Source organism: Sus scrofa, chromosome 1 (genome assembly GCF_054392235.1).
Source record: "Sus scrofa isolate SSC_HxYL_T2T_F1_AM1 chromosome 1, Sscrofa_HxYL_maternal_Yorkshire_Landrace_v2.0, whole genome shotgun sequence".
Lineage (NCBI taxonomy): Eukaryota > Metazoa > Chordata > Mammalia > Artiodactyla > Suidae > Sus > Sus scrofa.
The window spans coordinates 228,951,937-228,974,034 of NC_139383.1; the positions used below are offsets into that span (position 1 = coordinate 228,951,937).

Genomic DNA, 22,098 nt, shown 5'->3' on the forward strand with positions numbered 1-22,098 from the left:
AGCCCCCAGTCAGCATTTGCTCCCTGTGTGTCAGGGGCGGGGTGGCGGGGTGGGGGGGTGGGGCATGGGTGACAAGGCAGGAGCTGACTTATATGCTCTTTCTCTTCCAGTGTATGATTTGCCTTCGGGTTCCTCAAGCCTCTTTGGGGAGCCTCTTCGCAGTGGGCCTGAAGATGCCACATTCTTGCAGATCAGCGCTATGGATCGCTGTCCTAGCCAGCTCTCCTCTGTCTATACTGAAGGCTAAACACTCCCTTGGCTCCACTACCACTGGCATCTAGAATCTTTTTGTTCCTTTTGTTCTTACACTTTCACGGACTGCGAGGAAAAGGATGTCAAGTGAATCAGCCGGAACCTGCCAAGTCACAGGTGTGTCTTTGGAAGGCAGGGCTGGATGGTCAGAGCTGGGCTTTGCAGGAGTGTTTGCAGCTGCTCCTTTTTCTCTCTGGGTTTGCCAGTGACCAGTAGGACTGTCTTTTCAAAGGGAATTCAGAGTCTCACTCTACCGGATACCTGTTACTTCCTGGCTCTCATCCTTCAAAGGACACCATTGAAGTGATGTGCATATGAAAATGTAGTTTGGGGATCATCATTGATAAAAACTCCATATAGGAAAGGACAACCCAGATTGCCAGAAGCACAGTAAACTGCCTTGCCCAAGAGCCAGGCACTCCGAGGAAAATACACCTCTAAAGCATGGCATGGGCTCAGCTCTTGGAGGAGCCCCAGGTTTCCCAGCACTGGCCTGGCATTCCAGTGAGCTGGCTGCCTCTCTCCTCTTAGATATTCCCATGCTAAGCAACTGCTTTTCAGTGTTTCTCCAGAAGCAAAATAAGAAGGTTCTGTCAAGCACAGCCCCTTGAAAAGCACTACAACTTGTTTTATAATCCTGCAACCTATCTTAGCCCTTTCATTTTAAAGACTTGTTATTTACATCTACTTTTAAAGGAAAAAAAAATACTTCAAGGTCTTTCTTTGGAGGAAATAATTATTTTAATCACCCCAGCTCCATACATTTTGCTCCACTGTTGCTCTGCCTGGTTGTGCCTCACAGCACCTGTGAGCACCCAGAATGTTAGTCTTGCTCTCAGCAAAGGCTGCCTGAGGGAAATGGGGGACCACTCCCTTCCCAGTGTTGCCACAGAGACCCTTTTAGGTTAACTGTGCAGCCACCCCCACCTCAAAGACCTTGTATAAAGGAGAAGGTCACCTGACAGTTCATCCCTCGCCTCCACTCTGGTGCTCTGCCCAGAGCTAAGCTAGAAGCTGTGAGAGCAAGGACACCAGGGGTGCTCCTGGGTTCTCTCAGAAACCCAAACTAGAGACGCCAACGTCTAGTTGTTCTGCACAGCCTCTGCTCCCTCCGTTAGGCTCTCCCCTGGCCTGTCTGTCCCTTGGCCTTCCCTCTCCCTCTTTTTGCATCTCTCTCGCCGCCTTCTTAACTGTGGTTCAGATATGCCCAGCACCCACCATTGTCTGACCACTATCTCTGAGCAAGGTCTGGCCTGAGGTAGGTAGAGGGGAAAGTTCTGGAAAGGCGGCCAGAAGGAAGCAACCTTTTTTTCCTAAAGCTCTATTTTGAGGGTTAGAATTTTCACAGAGCTCTTGGCTGTTTGGTATCAAAACTGAATAGGAAGCCATTTTCTGTGACACCTTTGCCAAGCTATCAAAAAGATCCAGAAGCTCCCCCTGCGGCTCAGTGGTAGCGAACCTGACCAGGATCTTTGAGGATGCGGGTTCGATCCCTGTCCTCGCTCAGTGGGTTAAGGATCTGATGTTGCTGTGGCCTGTGGTATAGGTAGCAGATGTGGCTCAGATCTGGCGTTGCTATGGCTGTGGTGTAGGCCGGCAGCTACAGCTCCAATTCGATGCCTAGCCTGGGAACTCCTATATGGCATGGGTGTGGCCCTTAAAAAAAAAAAAAAGACAAATAAATAAATAAAATAAAAAGATTGAGAGTCCTATGGCATAGGCTATAAAAATTAGCCAAACCCCAAAGAAACCTGGTAAATGTGACATTCTAGTATTATCCCATTTTACCATTTCTTTTCTCTCTTTAAAAATTTTCTCTGAAGAAAAATGAATCAATGCTGTTTGTCAAACTGAAATAATTACAATCTTTAAGAAGACAATTAAACCGGCTTGGTGTCAGACTTGGGATGCAGTGACAGTTTGTATCCTGGCAGTCTGGTGACACAGTCGGTAGTGTTCTGCCTGATTCCGGACTTCATTCCAACATATGGTAGAACTAGGCACATAAAGAACCAAGTGTGGGGTCCGTTTTTACAGTGCACTCAGTCATCTAGTTTCTCTGGCTAGTGGGCTCTGATCTGAGAAGAGCCATCATGCAGACAGCTGTGTCCTCAAAAGAGCCAAGTTACTCACTTTACAAAAATCTGCTCTGCTTTATGAAAGGAAATATACTCATTTCTCTCCAAATGAGCTTTCAGACTGTGCACAAAGCCCCACCCTTCTGGCAGGCTTTGTGGGTCGTGTCACTTGGCCTAAACAGGAACCCATGTCCTCTGTTACACTCCACAGAGAAGGGAAAGCTCTGGTAACTTAGAGACAACCTATCCAGTCTAAATACTGAAGGCTTTAACGAGGAACTTCAAACATATTTCATTTGTGTGATGAGGAAAAGACAGAAAGGCAAGGTTGTTACTGCAGCTGATGTAGTCAGTCTGCCTGTGGCTTTTTGCTTTAGTTTAAGGTGGAAACAGGGAAGGAGGACAAAGCCAGAACTGAGCCTCAAAAACCTCAAGAGCTGGATGAGATGCTCTTGAGCATCTCTAGTCTTATCACTGGCCTCAAAGGGAGCCAGGGGTACCAGGCAGCAGCTACTCCTAGTACCTCTTAGTATTCCTTCCCCAGCAGGATTGGCCCATCCCTTGTGGGGCATTGCTGTTAGCAGAGGGGCTGGGCCCATTGCAGCCTGCAAGGCTGAGCTCCCCTCACTCCCCATCCATCTTCCCACATGGCTGCAGGCTTGAGTTTAGGGCCCCAGGATGTGACACCTCCAGGTTCCTTCTAGACGATACAGGCTGTTCTCAAATTCCAGAATCTCTCCTGACGTTAAAATTTGTCCCTTGCTTACTTTCACATTGCCTAAAATTTATGTATCCTTTCATCATTATGTTTGTAGCAGTAAAGGGTAGAAACTTCAAAAAATCATTCCCTTCCATTTCCTAGCCTTTTTACTCTTGATATGTAACCATTTTCATAAACATCTGAACAGAGGTTGTCATTCCCCTTTTTTCAAAAAACTGTTACTTGTGAAAAGACACACAGCCCAAAAGTCAATTATCCTCTTACATTAAAAGAAAATCAGTATGCCTGGAGACATTTCATTTTCTGCATTGTATCAATTCCCTGAAGGGACTACATCAAAATGTGAGTTGTAATGTAGCCTCTGATCAGCTGTTAAATATTTACTTGTCCTGTGGGGTGTCTCCCATTACACGATGTCTCCCCCAAATTATTTAGGTGATTCTAAAATGAACAAAAGGTCTTCAGTCAATCAGAGCAAAGTTTCCACTGATGAAAAAGAGCTTTGGTGCTGTTCCTTTGTTTAAATTAGCAGCTGTCAAGCATATTAGCATACAAGAACAGAGGTAAATGTTCAGCCTCCTATCAGAGAACCTTGTTTCCCAGTTGCCTTGAAATATTGGGAATAGTTATTGTAAATGTCCAGCTTAACTGTTTGGTATTTTATTTGACTGTTTTGACCATGTCAATTTATAGCAGCATTTTTAATGGCACTTTTGTTGGTGGTGTGGAATTTCTGCGGTTACTTTTTTTTTTTTTTTTTTTTGCAACGAGTAAAGCAAAAAAAGACAAAAAACAAAAAACAAAACAAAAAAACACTTATGGGAGAAAAGGCAAGTGTAAAAAAAGAAGAGATTTATTTTGTACAGACAGCAGAGCATCCTGTGTAATGTTGCTGACATAAAGCACTTTGGGGGGAAAAAGTGGAAATCTGTTTTCCATAAATCACACAGACTCTTGTACATAGTTATATACACTCACGTAGAGAAATGAACCGCATATATCATACTGGATATGGGGCTGATTTTACTCTAGGGGCACATCTGGTGCTTATTGTCATAAATCTTTTAAAGAATTAGGTACACTTTTTTTTCTATTAATATGTATAGTTTTGTGATTTGTCACAGTTATGTTTCATATAATCATAAGTTATTTTGTCTTGTTTCATGAAGTCCTTTTTTTATGTCAAAAGTAAAATGAAGGGATTGTGCACTTGGTACATAATAAAACTGGAACGAGAGGATGCACCCACCTGCCTGCCGTCCTCCTTCAGCATGTCGTCCTACAACACAATGGCAGCAACCATTTTTTGTTTGTTTGTTTTATTATTTTGTTTAGTTTTATCATCAGCCTCCCTCAGATTGGGATGGTAATTATAATTAAAGGCAGATGGGGGTGGGGGAGGGAGTGTCCAAGGCCAGCTTTAAAATGCCGCATTGCTTTGGGCCAGAGCTGCAGAGCTGGATTTAATTATAGATATGAGGACGAAATGGCAGTAAAAATGAATGTGTCCCTGAATCCTTTACATGTTGGGAGTGTCCATAAATAAAACATGAAGTTTTATTTCATCAGATTTAATTAAAGCTTTTATACATGTTTTATTGGTTATTCTATTAATCCGCTTCAAAAACTGGATAAATGTGTGCTAGGGTTTGGGGTTTATTTGTGCCTTTTCAATGTAGTGCTACATCATGCTTCAGAAATGCCTCTCTCACACAGTTGTCCAGGTGATGGGTTTCGGCATGCTGGCCATTGGAGTAGGCCCTTTCTAACCAGTTTTTTAATACCCTGCTGAGAAATACTCAAGCATCAGGAGTTCCCATCGTGGCACAGCTGAAATGAATCTGACTGGTGTCCATGAGGATGTGGGTTTGATCACTGTCCTCCCTCAGTGGGTTAAGGATCCAGCGTTGCCATGAGCAGTGGTGTAGGTCACAGATGCAGCTCAGATCCTGCGTTGCTATGGATCTGGTGGAGGCTGGCAGCTGTAACTCTGATTCAACCCCTAGCCTGGGAACCTCCATAAACCGAGGCCCTAAAAAAGACTCAGGCATCAGCTTCCTGTGAACTAATACCTGATCTTTGAAGTTCTCTGCTTTCCCCAAGGAAGGGGGGGGCAGTTACCACTTCCCTGATTTCCCCGTCCTGTCTGATGTGCAGACTTTGGGAGGCTCCCTCACCCACTGGCTGTGACGAGCTTCTTTCCTCAGCTGCCATCTCTGAGGGCACAGGGAAAGGGAAGGATGGTCAGGATGCTCTCACACCTCACGGACCTCTTAGTCAAGCACAGGACCCTAAAAGAGATCACATTTTCTCAAGGATCATTCTTAGAAAATCGACAGTTTCCTCAATGAATGTTTAAGACTTAGGATCACATCAAGGGAAGATAAAAGTAACAGGATGATGGCTCCCATGCGCATTGTCTGGCTCTTCAAGGTGCTCCACGGGCAGGTGGCAAACTCATGTGGTTCAGGGTTTGGAGATAGAAGCAGTGCTGACTGACAGGACGCAAAGAGCCTCTCTGCTCCCTGAAGGAGGGTGAGAGGGTGATTTGGTCCAACCTCTCTGGAGAACAGTGTGGCATTAACTAGTAAAGTTGAAGATACACATACCCTGCAATCCCACAATTCCACTTCTCTCAGGAGAAGGATGGTTCTGTAAATCAAGGATGGTTTAAATACAAGATGTTAAATGCCGTCCACAATAGCCCACAACTGGAAATGACCCAACCGTCCAGCAACAGTAAAAAGAGTGAGTGAACAATGCTAAAGTAATAGAGTGAAATGTGACACAGCAAAGGCAGTGACAGATCCGCAGCCACATGCAGTACCTCCGAGCTGAGTCTCACAAGCTATGTTGAAAGATCAAGACACGAAAGTAAATATATGGTGTAACTCTATTTATACACCATTCAAAAACAAGCAAAATTCAAAAATAGAGTTTAGGGGGCAGGAGTATAAACAACAGCAAGGAAAATATTATCACAGAGGATCAGATACTGATTAACTCTGGCAGGAAGAAATGGCACACAGAGAACTTCCGGGGTGCTGACTAACCATGTTTTATTTCTTGACTCATGCGTTAGGTTAAACAGGTGTTTGCTTTATAATTGTTTAACTGTGCATAAATATTTTTAGTTTTTAGTTCAAATACCAGTGAAGGTCAAGCCTTACATCCTTTGCTGCAGAGATCTGCAAACTTTTTCTGCAAACGACCATACAGGACATATTTTAGGCTTTGAAGGCCACATGGTCTCTCTCTCAACTATTCAACTTTGTTGTCATAGCTCACAAGCAGCCATAGACAATATACAAACAGATGGGTGGGGCTGTGTTACAGTAAAACTTTTATCTATGGACACAGATTTGAGTTTCCTATAGTTTTCAGATGTGGTGAAATAGTCTTCATCTTTTGATTTTTCTTTCAACTATTTAAAAATGTAAGAAAAAAAAAAACATTCTTATTTCACAGACGGTACAAAAACAAACAAAACAGGCAGCAGGCAGGATTTACCCATGGCCCATAGTGTGCTGACCCTAGCCAACTGAGGGAACATTCCCCAGCCCTCCCCATAAATATCCACAAAGAAAACTGCAGTGAGGAGCCCTTCTGCTGCTGCTTTGGCTATTTTAGGTCCTGCTCCTTGAGGAAATTCATGAGTTCTGTTGATTAAGCTTTTCTTTGTGCAGATTCTGGGTTCTGCTCCCTGGGATACAGATGAATGCTTAGAGCCTGAAGTGCCATTCGACTTTATCTCTGGATTTGAAGTTTTAATAAAAAGAACTGGGCCTAGAGAAATCTGTGAGAATTGGAAAATGAGCACCCATTCTCTCTCAGCTAACCAAATATTTGCTGGATCTTGGCAGCCACAGCCAGCCTTTTCCTCTGAAATGCTGAGAGGTTATAAGTGATGGGGAACTTCATTTTTCTCAGGCTGTATCTCTTGTGAAAAGCTGGAGCTGCCTCTGGAAACCTGCAGCGTTCTGAGGGAGAGAAGAGTTAGGATTTTCTGTTCAAAGACACTACTGAGAAATGGTTGGAGCAGAGTCAGGGAGCCCTGAAAGTGCTAACAGTCTGCGTCCTCTCCACATAGCAGGAGAGCTGTTCAACACCCACCCCCTTCTCTAGCCTCTGAGTTCCCAAGATGTCTAGCTGCCCAATTCCCAAACTTAAGGATTTGCCAGCCCTGACAGTGCTGTCTGTCAGCCTCTCATGCTTCTGAGAAAGAATGAGACAATTCATGTGACCATGAGTGTATGCCTTTCTCCATCTCTAGCTTGTGATAAAATGGATAGTTTCAAAAGTATGGTTATTCATAATCCTGGGGGCATTTGCTAAATAGTAGCATGAACTAAATCCTCTTCAGCAAACCCCCTGCTGGTTTTGTATGTTTGGGTTTATATATTGTGTGTGGTTCAGATAGTAAAGTTAGAGAGGACACAATGCCTTAGATGAAATAACCTGAACTTTATCAAAAGACATTTAACTAAGAGAAAACTTAGAGAATACCTGATCCAGCCCCTTCTTTTGCGGAGGAGAAAATTGAGGTTGTTTCATTCATTCACTCACTCACTCATTTAACATTTATTGTGTAAAATACACAGAGGTAGAAGTGGCTCTCATCCTTACGTAACTGACAACAGGGGGATTCCAAGAACCATCTGCCCAAGAATATTGCCTGGGGTGCTTATTAAAAATGCAAACTTTAGAGCTAAGCTGCTAAATGCACACTCTAGAATTACTGAGTTGAATGCTTAGGGGTAAGATGGTTACATGAGTGTCTTAATAAACTCTCCAGGTGGCTGTTTATGCAAACTAAATTTGATGACCTTCTGCTTGATGTAGTGGAGGAGGCTGATCATTTAACAGGGCAACATAGTTTAATAAGACCTAACAGAAGAGGGGCTTCCAGTTCTTGCCTGGGGAGACAGGAGAGCAGGGTCAGAGTTTCCTGAGGGGAGGGATGGCTGCCTGAATTAGTTCTGATGGTCAAATTAATCTTCAAGAAGCAAAGAAGCATGGAAGGATATACCATGAAGGAAACAGCACATGTGCAGGAAAGCAACTTGCCAGTGTCACCTAATAAGTTAGCTGACCAGTTGCAGATTGTCCCGTCTCTGGGCTCTGACTGATTCCTTCTCTGTCCCTGAGCCCCACCCTTTCCCACATTCAGTGCCTGGAATCCAGGGCATTGTTTCCCAAACCAGCAGGGGAAAGGTATGTTACCAGTTACTCTGCAAAAAAGGGCTCCACTGTCAAATTAGTTTGGGGAATGGTGGGTCGAAGTTACATAGAATTTTTTTTTTTGTCTTTCTGCCATTTCTTGGGCCGCTCCTGCGGCACATGGAGGTTCCCAGGCTAGGGGTCGAATCGGAGCTGCAGCCGCCAGCCTTCGCCAGAGCCACAGCAACGCAGGATCCGAGCCGCGTCTGTGACCTACACCACAGCTCACGGCAACGCCGGAACCTTGACCCACTGAGCAAGGGCAGGGATGGAACCCGCAACCTCATGGTTCCTAGTCGGATTCATTAACCACTGCGCCACGATGGGAACTCCAGAATTTTTTTTTTTTTTTTAACTGCAGGACCTCTCAGTGATTTTACTATGCTAAAGTGCATTGTGACTCTCCAAGAAAGAGGGGATATGTCTATTGACCATTGAACCTTTTTTTTTTTTTCCCAAAAAGTACCTTGTTAGCACTGCAGAAAACAGTTTTGCAGTTCCTCAAAAAACTAAATATACAATTACCATATAATCCAGCAATCCCACTCTTACATACATACTCAAAAGAATTGAAAACAAGCTAAAAGCAGATATGTGTACACCAAAGCTCCTAGAAGTATTATTCACAATAGCCAAAATGTAGAAACAATCTAAATGTCCATCAGCTGATGAATAGATAAAAGTGTGGTCTATCCAACACTAACTGTAGAGCTGGCCCTCTGTATCCACAGGTTTCAAGCCAGCTAACTATACACCATCATTTTATATAATGGACTTGAGCATCCACAGATTTTGGTATCCATGGAACCAATTCCCAATGGACACTGAGGGGTGACTGTACCTAATATCACTAAACTGTACACTCAAAAATGGTAAACTTTATATTAGGTATATTATGCCACAATGAGAAAGGATAATGTAAACAGGGCACCTAGGAGGCTGCCTGGCACCCAGAAGACAACATGAAAAGCAAGTGCCTTGTTAGGTAAGTATTTCTTAGGATACTGTTTAGGAATGTGCACTCCAGAGACAGGTAAGAGTAGAGCTCCAAGTGGGTGGGTGCTTACCCCCCACTAGTGGAAATGAGAGCTATGAATGGCATCAGCTTGCAAAGAAAGCAGAAGAGGAAGAGAAGCAGAAGAGGAGATGGCCAGGCGGTTTGGAGCAGCTGCAGAAGGTGAGTCTGAGCACAGAGCACTGTGCCCGACAGAAATTCTCAGGTAACTGAGGAAGGGAGAGAAAGGCAGAAGGAAGGGAGCCGGTGGATGTCAGTGTGGCAGAAGAAAGGGGGAGTGAACTGGAGGGGAAGACAAGAGGCACTGGCATAGATCCCACCCATCCCAGTGTGTGCAAATGCGGAGATATGGGTTTCATTCATTCATCTAACCCTTTTTTACTGAGCTCCAAACCCAGCACTGTGTTCCTGTTACTGTTCTAGGTGCTGGGGATGATGCAGAGAAGAAAGAACAGCATCCTCCCCATCCTCCTAGCATTGCATCCCAGGGGACTGGCCTTTCAAAGTGTTCGTTTTGATTTTTTGTGAAGTATGGGGCTCTGGGAGGACACTGATGGTTGGGTTCCAGGAAGCAAAAGCTGAGGAAGATTTGGGATTGAAAACAGTTTTGAATAAGTTTTGAAGAGTGACCCCTGTGAAGGAAAGGAGCGGAAGCTGGGTTGGGCAGTGGCACCTCAGACTGTGATGCTAGCTGCACAGAGGTTCTGCCAGGGTTCTGGGGCAGAGACCACGCTAACTCAGCACAACAGTTCCATGCTGGGTAGAAATATCTGGGCTGTCATACCACTCTCTTGCTGAAGACCATCCTGAGCAGGATATGTCTTGGCCATCACCGACTTGGTCATTCACTGGCTGAGGTCCTTCCAGGAAGCCAAAACCTGAGGGTACACTGAAGAAGTCAACAGTGTTGTCTAACCACACAGGATGGAGCTGGAGGTCTGAACAGCATAGCTCTGTTCCTGCCAAATAGGACATGAGGGCAAAATATAGGTCTGCCTTCATTATGTCTCCTAGTCTGTAATCAAGAGCGTACTGGGGACATACACTCACACACACTATTGAAAATGGATTTCTGACTCAGCCCTTCCCTTGCTAGCTCTCTATCTTTCTCCTTCCCTCTCTCCCTCTCTCTCTCTCTCTCTCTCTCTCTCTCTCTCTCTCTCTCTCTCTCTCTCACACACACACACACACACACACACACACACACAGAGTCACTGTGATTACAGTATCTCAAGAGTATTTTCTTTCAAGGCTTCCACACTCCTTCCTGGGAAACAGTTGTGAGACACTTGGGCAAGATAGGGAGGTAGATGACCTGTTGCTTTCTCTCTCATCCCAGGAAGCATCAAGGACTGTCACAGGCTTTGGTGTCAGGCAGACCTTGTTCTCTGTCACTTACATCCTTTCAAGCCTCAGAAATAATACCTAAACTCCACGCTCTGAGCCCATTTCCTCTTGTAACAGAAATAATCATGCTTGTCTCACAAACAGTGAGATACTGCACATTATCTGGCATTGTCCCAACTACATGTAAAGTGTTTGCTAATAAGTAACTGCTGTGTTTTTAAAATTACTGACCCTTCCTCAAGAATGGAATGATGGTTTTTGAGGAGACCATGGCAAGAACCACAGTTCTGAGATCAGCACATGGAAGCAGGGAAGAAATGAGCTAGCCTGGAGCACAAACAAGTCATAAAATCACGCAAATGACATGGCCCACAAGGTTCTATCTTTACCTTAAGCTCAACAACATGTAGTACACACAGATGGCTCATTGGCATCTTCTTAGCACCATCAGGATAGACAGTACTGCCTGTAGAAGCAAAAGAGGATCTTCTGTGCTAGACCCCATGCTTCAAAGGCTCCTCTCTGACTATCCTCCAGCCATGCCCTGTCCCACAAAATGAGGAGCTCGTGTGACCATGGGTATGTCTCCATCCAAGCCCCACTTTCTTTCTGCTTGTGGACTCAGTCCAGGTATCTGTAACCTCAGAATTCCAAGTCCAAATGGTCCCACACTACTTCCAAAGCTAGCACAGTCTTCTTCCTCAAAAGCCCATCCTGCCAAGAATGGATCTCTTCAATGTGTACATCCCTGGGCCTGAGGGATAGCCAGAGAGTGGCTGTTAGTGGAATTATGGATGTAGCTGAGCTGTTCATATATGGGCATAGTCTCCTCATGGCTGAACATGGAAACAGTGTTTTTAAGGGAAGAGGGGTGAGGGGAGGAGGCAGCCTGGAATGGGCCACCATGTCCTAGCAAAGAAATTAGAGTAATATCTAATCATTCTAAATCAAACATGGCCTTCCAGGTTGTTATGAAGGTATATTTGTTAGGAAGAGAGTGTATACTTTATTTAATATTGACAATTGTTTTAGCTTTTTTTTTTTTTTGAATTTTAAAATACTTAGATCTCTGAGTTTGTGGACTTCCATTCGCCGTGCTGCCCTGGGGACCTGAAAATGGTAGAGGTGGGGCCAGGGAGATTCTCTGAGCCTAGAGTCAGTAGACCCCAAAAGTTGAAAGCATGTGGAAATTCTTTAGGGGATGTCAGAGAATTAGGACTCAACAAATGCCTTAACAGTTTCCAGACAGCAAATGGTGTACAATGCAAACATTTGCTGTAGTCTAGTGCTCTTACAAACAAAATAAAGCACTCCTATTTCTAATCCAGAGCTTTGGCTTGGCTCTGGTCTTCAGTTCACAGTGCACATCTGTAGACTGCGTCCCCATGTATGTTACATGGAACATCTGCACTGCTCAGTCCTTTGTGTCACCCATGTATATAGCATGACCCATTAAACTGAAGTTCTGTTCAGTGGGACACCCCTCACTCCTGCCTCCACATCTGCATGGCACATTAAGCTGACAGTCTCTCTGGGGTACTGTCAGGCACATCTGCATAGCCAAGTCACACAGCTGAGTCTTTTTTCATCAACTCCAAATGAGCATCCTCTCTCTTCTTCCTGGCTTGTGCCCTGTGCTCACTTCTTAGCCTTTCAAAAGGCTAGGTTCCTGTCCCTAGAAAGGGTTTACATCTGAGACCTAGAGTACATGATGGAACAGACTTCTTTGTGCTCCAGGCTCCCATGGCTTCCTGAGGAATCCAGAGCTTAGCAACTGAACACTATCCAGTCCAGGTGCTTTTGCTACTGCAGAGAAACCAAGATGCAGAATCTGTGGCTTGTCCAAAGCTATTAAGTTAAATGACCAGACCAAGAAGCCCAGACTCTTCTGTTACCACTGTGGTCACTATTCCTCTGCCCCCATGCTTTCTAAGATCTTTGTCCTTATCAAAACCTGATGGGACTGTGCTGATCTATTATTGGGCAGGCTTGCTCACAGTTCAGGATGGAGGCAAAGTTGCTCTGGGAAGTCCTGGCTTTTTTCCATTCTCCTCTTTGAAATAGCTCTCAGGCTACCTGGCTGGACTCTGACCATCTGACCTGAGATCAGTTCACTCCAGCCAGGCCGATCACACTGCGATAGAGGGGGTATGGTGAGAGGTGAAGAGCGCTGCTGGTCTGGGATCCTGAGACCAGGGTCCCACTGGATGGTGATGTCCAAGTCACTTCTGACCAGAGCATGAGCCCTGGAGTGAGGTGACCTCAGAATCTACTTCATCTTCACCACTAAGCAAAGTATTGGGCCACTCTGAACCTCAGATTCTTCTTCTGTTCAATACCTGAGCAACACGGTTCTTAGGATTCAGGTGCCTGCCACATGGTTGGCCCTTAATAAATGTTAGTTTCCCTTCCCCACCTGTAAATTTCAAGGAACAGAAACAGATGATCTGTACAGGTCTGGCATTTGTGCTGTCACTTGGCTTCCCAACCTAGCATTTTCCCCAGGATCTGTGATTAATTTCCCCCTTGGGTCATTTCCCTCCTCAGCCCTACTGTATTCATTGGAAAGTTAGCTGTGACACTGTGCTGTCCCTCACCTTCCCAGGCCACGAAGGTCTTTGTAGCCAGAGTCCTTCACCTGGCCACTGGCGCTATTACTAATCCACCCAGAAGATGGATGCAGGAAGCAACCTGTGACAAGATGGCCTTCTGTGCTGCTTGAGAGAGGTTCCAGGAAAGCTCTGAAGTCAGTGGGACATGCCATCCTGAGTCAAGGGAACCACAGGATCCTGCAGGCAGGGAAGCTACTGCTTAGAGGTTGCAGCCTACAGGGCAATTCCAAGTCTTCTTTTCCCAGCCCTCCTTCCCCTGGGCTGCAACCTCAGGGTTGTGCAGAGAGCAGAGTACTGGAGGCTAAAACCAAGCTGTCTCAGGGTGAAAGGACCACTCTGAGGGAAAGCAGCACCTCCTTTGTTTGTAAGTAACAAAGTTCGCCCTGAGCTGCTTAAAGGGTAAAGGGAAGGTTATTGAGAAGACACAGGGCACAAAAGTAAGGAGATACCAGGAATGGAACTGAAACACTAGCCCAACTCTCTCTCTCTCATCTTTCATCTCTACTCATTCTGGTCTGGCTGTTCTTCCTTCTGCAGACCTGCCTCCTCTGATTCTCTGATCCACACAACAGGCAAATAATGCCTATCCTACCTGCCAAGGCTTACACTTTACCAACACAGAGAGGGAAGAGAGAAATCAGCCAGCCCCTCTCTCCACGTAAATAGTGCGGCAGATATATAGAGAGATACAGACATAAACATAATATAGATATGGATCTTATCCTCCCATCTGGATTTCAAATCCACAAAGAAGGCTTCCTGAGGTGCCCATCTTGGCTCAGGTATCCACCCCTTGGTCTGATCAATGACGTTCCACACTTAGCAGATTATTTAGGAGGCCTCCCAGGTTAGGGGGGAGGACAATGTAGGGGGTTGTCTGATGCTGGCATGTGCTCTAAAAGGGACCGATGGCAGCCTAGCAAACCCAGCCACCCTGAAAGCCAAAGTAATGACTGTAACCTCCAGAGCCCAGCAGTTCCAGGACCGCTGCACACCAGCAGTAAGCAAATGGTGACCCTTAGACAACATGATGCTTCTCAAAACCTGCCTTGACTGACTACTGTCAGGCAGACCTGCTTCTTCCAATAGTCCTCAGTATTTTGTTCTCTGCTTCAGAAATAACACTGCTTTAAGAGGAAAGAATAGGGAGAGAGATTTTGAGAAAAAGAAGAAATGAAATTTTCTGCTGGTTGATCAGGCTGTTTACGTTCTACATATATTAGCTCTTTTACCTAAACACAGCTGAGAACTGAAGTACCTTTGGGCCGATGAAGAAGCTGGGAAGCTGTGTGCCTGTCCTGCTCACTACTGGTCTCCCTGTGGGGTTAAAGCTGGTGTGGCAATTCTGTTCTACTGATAAGGTCACATTTAAAAGAAAATAGCAACAGCAACAAACAATAAAGGAGTGAGGGCTAACTAGGCTTGACTTTTCCCTACACTTTGTATATAGGAATTTAAGGGGTTTTTTTTATTCCTCTAAGACAAGTCAGGGGCCCATTTGACAAATGTCCCCCTCCCTGCCCACTGGCTTTATAATTGCCATTTCAAAGTTGATGACTATTGTGTATGCACACGCACACACTCACTGGGGGAAAATCATGGGAGAAGTTTTAAAAGGAAAGCATTTTTTCTTGATTTCCTTCTCAAAATGTGTGTGGTACCCATATGTAATGGGGGAGGAGATGCAAATAAATACAATCTGGGGCATCTCTCTTAACTAAGATGCTTTACACACGAATGTACTCACCGCATGTACTCACCGTTTCATCAGCATTTCCTAGGTACTTGAGGCCTGAGGCCCAGAGTTGAGAACCCCACAGGGATGTTATGAAGTTTGAATGAGGTAACCTGGTGACTGCCAAACTTCAATGTGCCTTTGAATTAGATGAGGATCTGGACTAAGCACACATTCTGATATAGTAGTCCTGAGGAAAGAGCTGAGATTCTGACTTTCTAATGAGCTTTCCCATGATGCTGTTGCTGCCAATCGTGGACCACACATTGAAGACCAAATGCAGAGACTAAGTTTTGCACCAGAGCAGAAGTGGACTTCACCTAATGAATGGACTGTGCAGATGTGAAGACCCTGGCTATACCCACTCAGGCTACTCCCTTGTGAATCCTGGCCAAGGTCATCATTTGCTTCTTAGTGTAGAGAGAGGAGACAAAATACACCTGCTTTGTATTTCTTGCCACCTCCTATTCCTTTACTTCACATATTTACTGAGATGTTCAAAATTTTCTGAAACTTTATTTAAAATACTTTCAGCAATAGGTTTCAAACCTCTACATTTTGGCTTGCACACAACAGGCTCTGTTGTCCATATGAATGTGCATATGTATAAAGAGATAGACATTTATCCCTCAGAAAGGACAAGTTCTACTTGAAGTGAAGTTAGCCAATTTCTGACATATTGGGGAGATTATTTCTTCATATCTCCCAATAGCCATGACACTTACTGTCCTCAGCATGCTGGGCCGATTCCATGCAATTTGGTGGATACTTCTCTGTGTTGTTTTCTCCCTCTTTTGCACAAAGAGCTGCCTTATAGCCACTAGGAAGCACAAAACCAAAGCAAAGAGATAAGAAGGCCACAGTAGACTCATTAAAAAGTTCACTCCCTCTCTGAAGTTTCCCCCCAATGCATTCCCCCCACCCCTTCACCGCCACTTCTGAAGACTAAATCATTCTGTGCTTCCACAAGCTTGGGGCATACCCTCTAGGAAGACCCATCAGAGTTTATAATAGTTGTCTATTGGTGTTACCCCTACTCCACTATCTTGTAAGCTCCCCAGGGAGAGAGCTTATGACTCATGCATCACTGTGTTTTCTGAGCATACCGAAGTGACACAGGAGAGGTCCTTAACAGACTTGGTTGTATTGAACTGAATTTAATTGCAGGTGAATAAAAAAGATTATTTCCATGTTCTTTGGAGAAAGAGGATATTGTGGCTTCTGGAGTAAAAATGAGAAAGGGGCGGATCTAGAATGCAGAGATGCGAGAGATCACCCAGGCAGAGGACCACAAAGAGTTCACACTGGCTGGTGTATACAATATAAGTAGGTATCAGGAGATAAAGGTAAGCAGGGAACAGAGTGGACCCCCCCACACCTAAATAGTTCAGAATATATCCTATGAGATCTGGAGAAGCATAAAACCATGTGAATCCCATGACCTGATTCTATTTGACTTAGAGACAGAACACTGGCAGCAAAATAAAGGATAGACTAAAGCAGAGTGAGACTAGAGGCAGGGATTTAATGATTAAGACCCTGATCTCTGGAGACTGGAGGATACCGTTTGATGGACCCAGGTGTGCAAATGTGCCTGCATCTCTGGGACCACCCTAAGACTGCCCAAAGATGTTCAACAATTCTTCCGGAGTTTTGAGAATTCACTGGATTACGTTGGAAAATCAACAAAAATGGGTCTCTCTTTCAAAGGTAGGAGAAATTCATTTTGCATCAAAAGCCTGGCAAATTTATTTAAGATTCTGAGGGTGGCCATTTTGGCAAAATGAATTTCCCATCAGCCTTCTTGATTTCACTTCCTGCCTTTCATGAAATATATGTAGAAAGCAAGCCTGAGACTCCCCACTGCGTTCTGCCTTCATGCGCATCTGCCGTCCAATTTACAGCTTGTGAAGGAGGTGTTAATTAGTTGGCAGAAGCACCTGAACAGGGAGTACTGGGTTGGCTGAGGGGGTGGGAAGGTCTCTGGCATTTCCTTATTCACGGGGGGTGGGGAGAAGGAAACTCACATTGCTGTCCAAAATGGCAACCTCCAAGCCAACACAAGTGGAGGAATTATAGCAGGTACCTCTTTCTTTAAAAAAAAGTCTATTTCTGGATTCGTGTGACTAATATCAACTTAATAGCAAATGCTCATAAACATTTACTTTAAGTTTTACTTCATATACAACTCTCAATTTTAAAGATCTTCCAGAGAAACATGGGTGAGATTTTTAGCTACTGAGGAAGGTAAAATTAACATTGAAGAAGGAATAGAACCAATTCCTACAGGAGAAAAAGCAGAGCACCTGGTTTCCAAGAAAAAGGGCAGTGATCCAGAGCCAGGAGAGTCTAGGAGGTGGAGGGTAGGGAACGGAAGTCACAAATCCAGGTGGAGAAGAAAGGACTTTTCATTCCGGATCTTTAAAGAAAAAATTGGCTGAGTTGAAGTAGGTGGTCCCAGGCAACCATTAGTTGAGAGGAGAACAAACTTATGTCAACAAAACTTATCAAATCTCTTAAAACAAACAACCAGCTGATGAAACAAAATGAAGACAGAGTAACAACATTTTTACTTTAGAGATGGCAAAACTGAGGTGCAGAGAAAGAAAGTAACTTTCCCAAGGGTATTGATGATGGAGTCCTAGCTGGAAACTTGAGTTCCTGACTCTCTCCTTGTTTTTCTTCCCAATACACATCACTGCTTTTTTTAAAAAAACATCTTCAGAACACACTTGAGGCAGTATCCCAAATCTGATCTGACACAGCAATACTCTTAAGAGCACTGAAATATTTCTATAATATTTTTTCAGAAATAGCAGCAAGGCCAAAGAGAAGTGACCAGAAAAAAGGGGTAGACACAGAAGGTGTGAAATACCTAGTTACTAGTGACTATCAAGAAAAAAAAATCAATTTTTAAAAGTTGGCAAAATACAAACTTTCAGTTAATTAATAAATAATGCATGTACCAATGTGGCAGAAGACACCGTGTGAAAAATGCAGAGGTGCTCACATTACACGTATAAAGAATATGTGGTGATCACTTACTTTCCACTTTGAAAAATACCCCTGAAACTTTATAAAATACAACTTGCACTGAAGCAAGGTGAAAAGTAGAAAGCAGCATAAATTGCGCTCTTAGCACACTGAGCAAGTACCCTCTGGGCTGCCAAGATACAAGGTACCCAAATAAGCAGGGAAGAGACCCTTTTCATCCGCATGCAGGCTGGCTACACCTGGTTCCAGTAAAGCCGAGGTGTCCAAATGGAGAAAGATAGAGTGGAGGAAATTCAGGGAGAAGGACAAACGAGGGCAAGGCCTCTCTGGAAGATCAGAGGGCTAAAAGCTCTGCGGCTTCCTTCAGTAAATCCTAATTAGCCAGGGAGAAGACAAAACACAATGTGTTTTCTGGACACACACCCCAGGGAGAGAGGAATTCCTGAGGTATGTAATTAAGAGCAATTAGCAAGGGCTAGAGGGCCAAGGGATAGAATGTGGAACCCTCTTGATGGGGTAATAATTTCCCTGGAGAATTGTGGGGGGTGGTCTTGTAAGGCATTTCTGAACTGACTTGTCAAGGGCTCTGTGCCCCAAAGCTTGAGGGCAGAGATTGGAAAATCAAAGGGGATTTTCCTATGTAATTTCCCCAGATATTCTCTTTGTGAATTGTTTGACATCTCCAGTCTTCCAGGCCAGTCTGACACATAATAGATTTTCAATAATGTCTACTAATGAGGAAATAAAGTAAAATGAAGTGAAGAGGGAACTCATGCCTACCCTGTCTGTCTTCAACTTTATATAAGTTTTGAGTCTGTTGGCAGAACAGTGTACCTTTGGTTACAATTAAGTTGCCTTGTACTAGCACCCAATAGCCTGTAGAACCCAGCAAAGGGAAAGGAGGGTGAAATTTCCATTGCCTGAGGATTCATTAGGTGGAATAAAAGATAATGGGCCTCCCACAGCCTATGTGGGCAAGATATGTATTAGACAGGGCTGGTTCAAATCCAAGGTCTACTCCTTTCTAGCTGTGGGATCTTCTGAAAACTATGTGCTCTTTCTGAGTCTTGGTTTGCTCATCTGCAAAATGGACCTGATTTCTATGGGGTTGCTGTAGGGATGAATAAGATATGGCCCCCACCGGCTCTAGTGAACAACCCAAGGCAGCAAGCCAATTAAACCATTTGCACAAATGTGTGTTTTAGAATCCATTTACCTTGGAGAGCTCACCAGGAAACTTCATTGCTCAAAATTAGACCTTCTGAACCTGGGAGATTTATTAGGATTTTTACAGCCAAGGTGGGTGTTTCGCACTGCCTACCCTTAAAGATTTTCAAGTTAAAATGATTGTGGTGAACCTCAATGGTGTCAAACGTTGAGGCCATTCATCCATTTTTTGGAGTATTCCTAATTTACTTTTTTCCATCCTTTATTTCACAATTGTGGCAAAATATACATAATAAAATTTACCATTTTAACCCATTTTTATTCCAATACAAATTTTTTCTACTGTACAGCATGGTGACCCAGTTACACATACATGTACACATTCTATTTTTGCACATTATCATGCTCCATCATAAGTGACTAGACAGAGTTCCCAATGCTACACAGCAGGATCTCATTGCTAATCCATTCCAAAGGCAATAGTTTGTATCTATTAACCCAAGCTCCCCAACCACCCCACTCCTTCCCCTCCCCCTTGGCAACCACAAGGCTATTTTCCAAGTCCATGATTTTCTTTTCTGTGGAAAGTTTCATTTGTGCCTTATATTAGATTCCAGATATAAGTGATATCATATGGTGTTTTTCTTTCTCTTTCTGACTTACTTCACTCAGGATGAGAATTTCTAGTTCCACCCATGTTGCTGCAAATGGCATTATTTCATTCTTTTTTATGGCTGAGGAGTATTCTATTTTGTATATATACCACTTCTTCCTAATCTGGTCATCTGTCGATAGACATTTGGGTTGTTTCCAAGTCTTGGCTATTGTGAATAGAGCTGCAATGAATATGTGGGTGCATGTGTTTTTTTAAGGAAAGTTTTGTCTGGATATATGTCCAAGGGAGGGATTGCTTGGTCATATGGTAGTTCTATGTATAGATTCCTAAGGTATCTCCATACTGATCTCCGTAGTGGTTGTACCAGTTTACATTCCCACCAGCAGTGCAGGAGTGTTCCCTTTCTCCACACTCTAGCACTTGTTATTTGTGGACTTCTTAATGATGGCCATTCTGACTGGTGTAAAGTGGTATCTTGTGGTAGTTTCGATTTGCATTTCTCTAATAATCAGGGATGTTGAGTATTTTTTCATGTGCTTGTTGGCCATCTGCACATCTTCCTTGGAAAAATGTCTTTGCCCACTTTTCAATTGGGTTGTTGGCTTTTTTGCCATTGTGTTGTACAAGTTGCATGCATATTCTAGAGATGAAGCCCTCGTCAGTTGCACCATTTGAAACTATTTTCTCCCATTCGGTAAGTTGTCTTTTTGGCTTCTTTTTGGTTTCCTTTGCTATACAAAGCTTGTCAGTTTGATTAGGTCCCATGGGTTTATTTTTGCTTTTATTTCTGTTGCTTTGGGAGACTGACCTGAGAAAATATTAATAAGGATGATGTCAGAGAATGTTTTGCCTATGTTCTCTTCCAGGAGTTTGATGGTGTCTTGTCTTATATTTAAGTCTTTCTGCCATTTTGAGTTTATGTTTGTGGATGGTGTGAGGGCATGTTCTTGTTTCACTGATTTGCCTACAGCTGTCCAGGTTTCCCAGCAATGCTTGCTGAAAATACTATCTTTTCCCCATTTTATGTTCTTGCCTCCTTTGTCAAAGATTAATTGACCATAGGTGTCTGGGTTGGTTCCTGGGTTCTCTATTCTGTTCCATTGGTCTGTACGTCTGTTTTGGTACCAGTTCCACACTGTCTTGATAACAGTGGCTTTGTAGTGTTGCCTGAAGTCTGGGAGAGTTATGCCTCCTGCTGGGTTTTTGTTCCTCAGAATTGCTTTGGCAATTCTGGGTCTTTTGTGGTTGCATATAAATTTTTGGATTGTTTGTTCTCGTTCTGTGAAAAATGTCATGGGTAGTTTGATAGGGATTGCATTGAAACTGTAGATTGCTTTGGGTAATATGGCCATTTTTACAATAATAACTTTTCCAACCCAGGAACCTGAGGTATCTTTCCATTTCTTTACATCTTTAATTTCCTTGATGAATGTTTTATAGTTCTCAGCATGTAAGTCCTTAATCTCCTTGGTCAGGTGTATTCCCACTTCTTTTATTTTTTGGGGTGCAGTTTTAAAAGGTATTGTAATTTTGTATTCCTTTTCTAATATTTCATTATTAGTATACAGAAATGTGACTGATTTCTGAATGTGAATCTTATATCCTGCTACTTTGCTGAATTTGTTGATCAGTTCAAGTAGTTTTGGGGCTGAGTCCTTAGGGTTTTCTATATATAGTATCATGTTGTTATATATAGTATCATGTCCTCTGCATACAGTGACAATTTTACCTCTTCTCTTCCAGTTTGGATACATTTTATTTCTTTTGTTTGTCTGACTGCTGTGGTTAGGACTTTCAGAACTATGTTGAATAACAGTGGTGAGAGTGAATCCTTGTCTTGTTCCAGATTTTAGTGGGAAGGCTTTCAGCTTTTCTCCTTTGAGTATTATATTTGCTGTGGGTTTGTCATAAATGGCTTTGATTATGTTAAGATATGTTCCCTCTATACCCACTTTGGTAACAGTTTTTATCATGAATGTATGTTGGACTTTGTCAAATGCTTTTTCTGCATCTATTGAGACGATCATGTGGTTTTTCAATTTTTGTTTTGTTAATGTGGTGTATGAAGTTGATTGATTTGCATGTGTTGAACCATCCTTGTGCACTTGGGATGAATCCCCCCGGTCATGATGTATGATCTTTTTTATATGTTGTTGGATTTGGATGACTAAAATTTTGTTGAGAATTTTTGCGTCTATATTCATCAAAGGTATTGGCCAATAGTTTTCCTTTTTGGTGGTATCTTTGTCTGGTTTTGGAAGTAGGGTGATGGTGGTGTCATAGAATGTCAATAAGTCAACAGAGATTGTAAAGGGCACAATAGAAAAGTTAGACTTAATCG

General features: G+C 43.5%; 1 protein-coding gene across 35 annotated transcripts in view; it reads left to right on the forward strand.

Moving 5' to 3' along the window:
- The window catches only part of GLIS3 (GLIS family zinc finger 3), a 674,383-nt gene extending 670,088 nt beyond the window's left edge, over positions 1-4,295 (forward strand). For all 35 annotated transcript variants that reach the window (XR_014821958.1, XR_014821957.1, XM_084986252.1 and 32 more), the window contains one exon: positions 111-4,295. Coding sequence is in view for 33 of the 35 variants with exons in the window: in XM_084986252.1 (XP_084842378.1) it covers positions 111-247 (137 nt within the window). In the remaining 2 variants the exon portion in view is untranslated. The remainder of the gene's footprint in view (positions 1-110) is intronic.
- Positions 4,296-22,098: the final 17,803 nt, after the last annotated feature.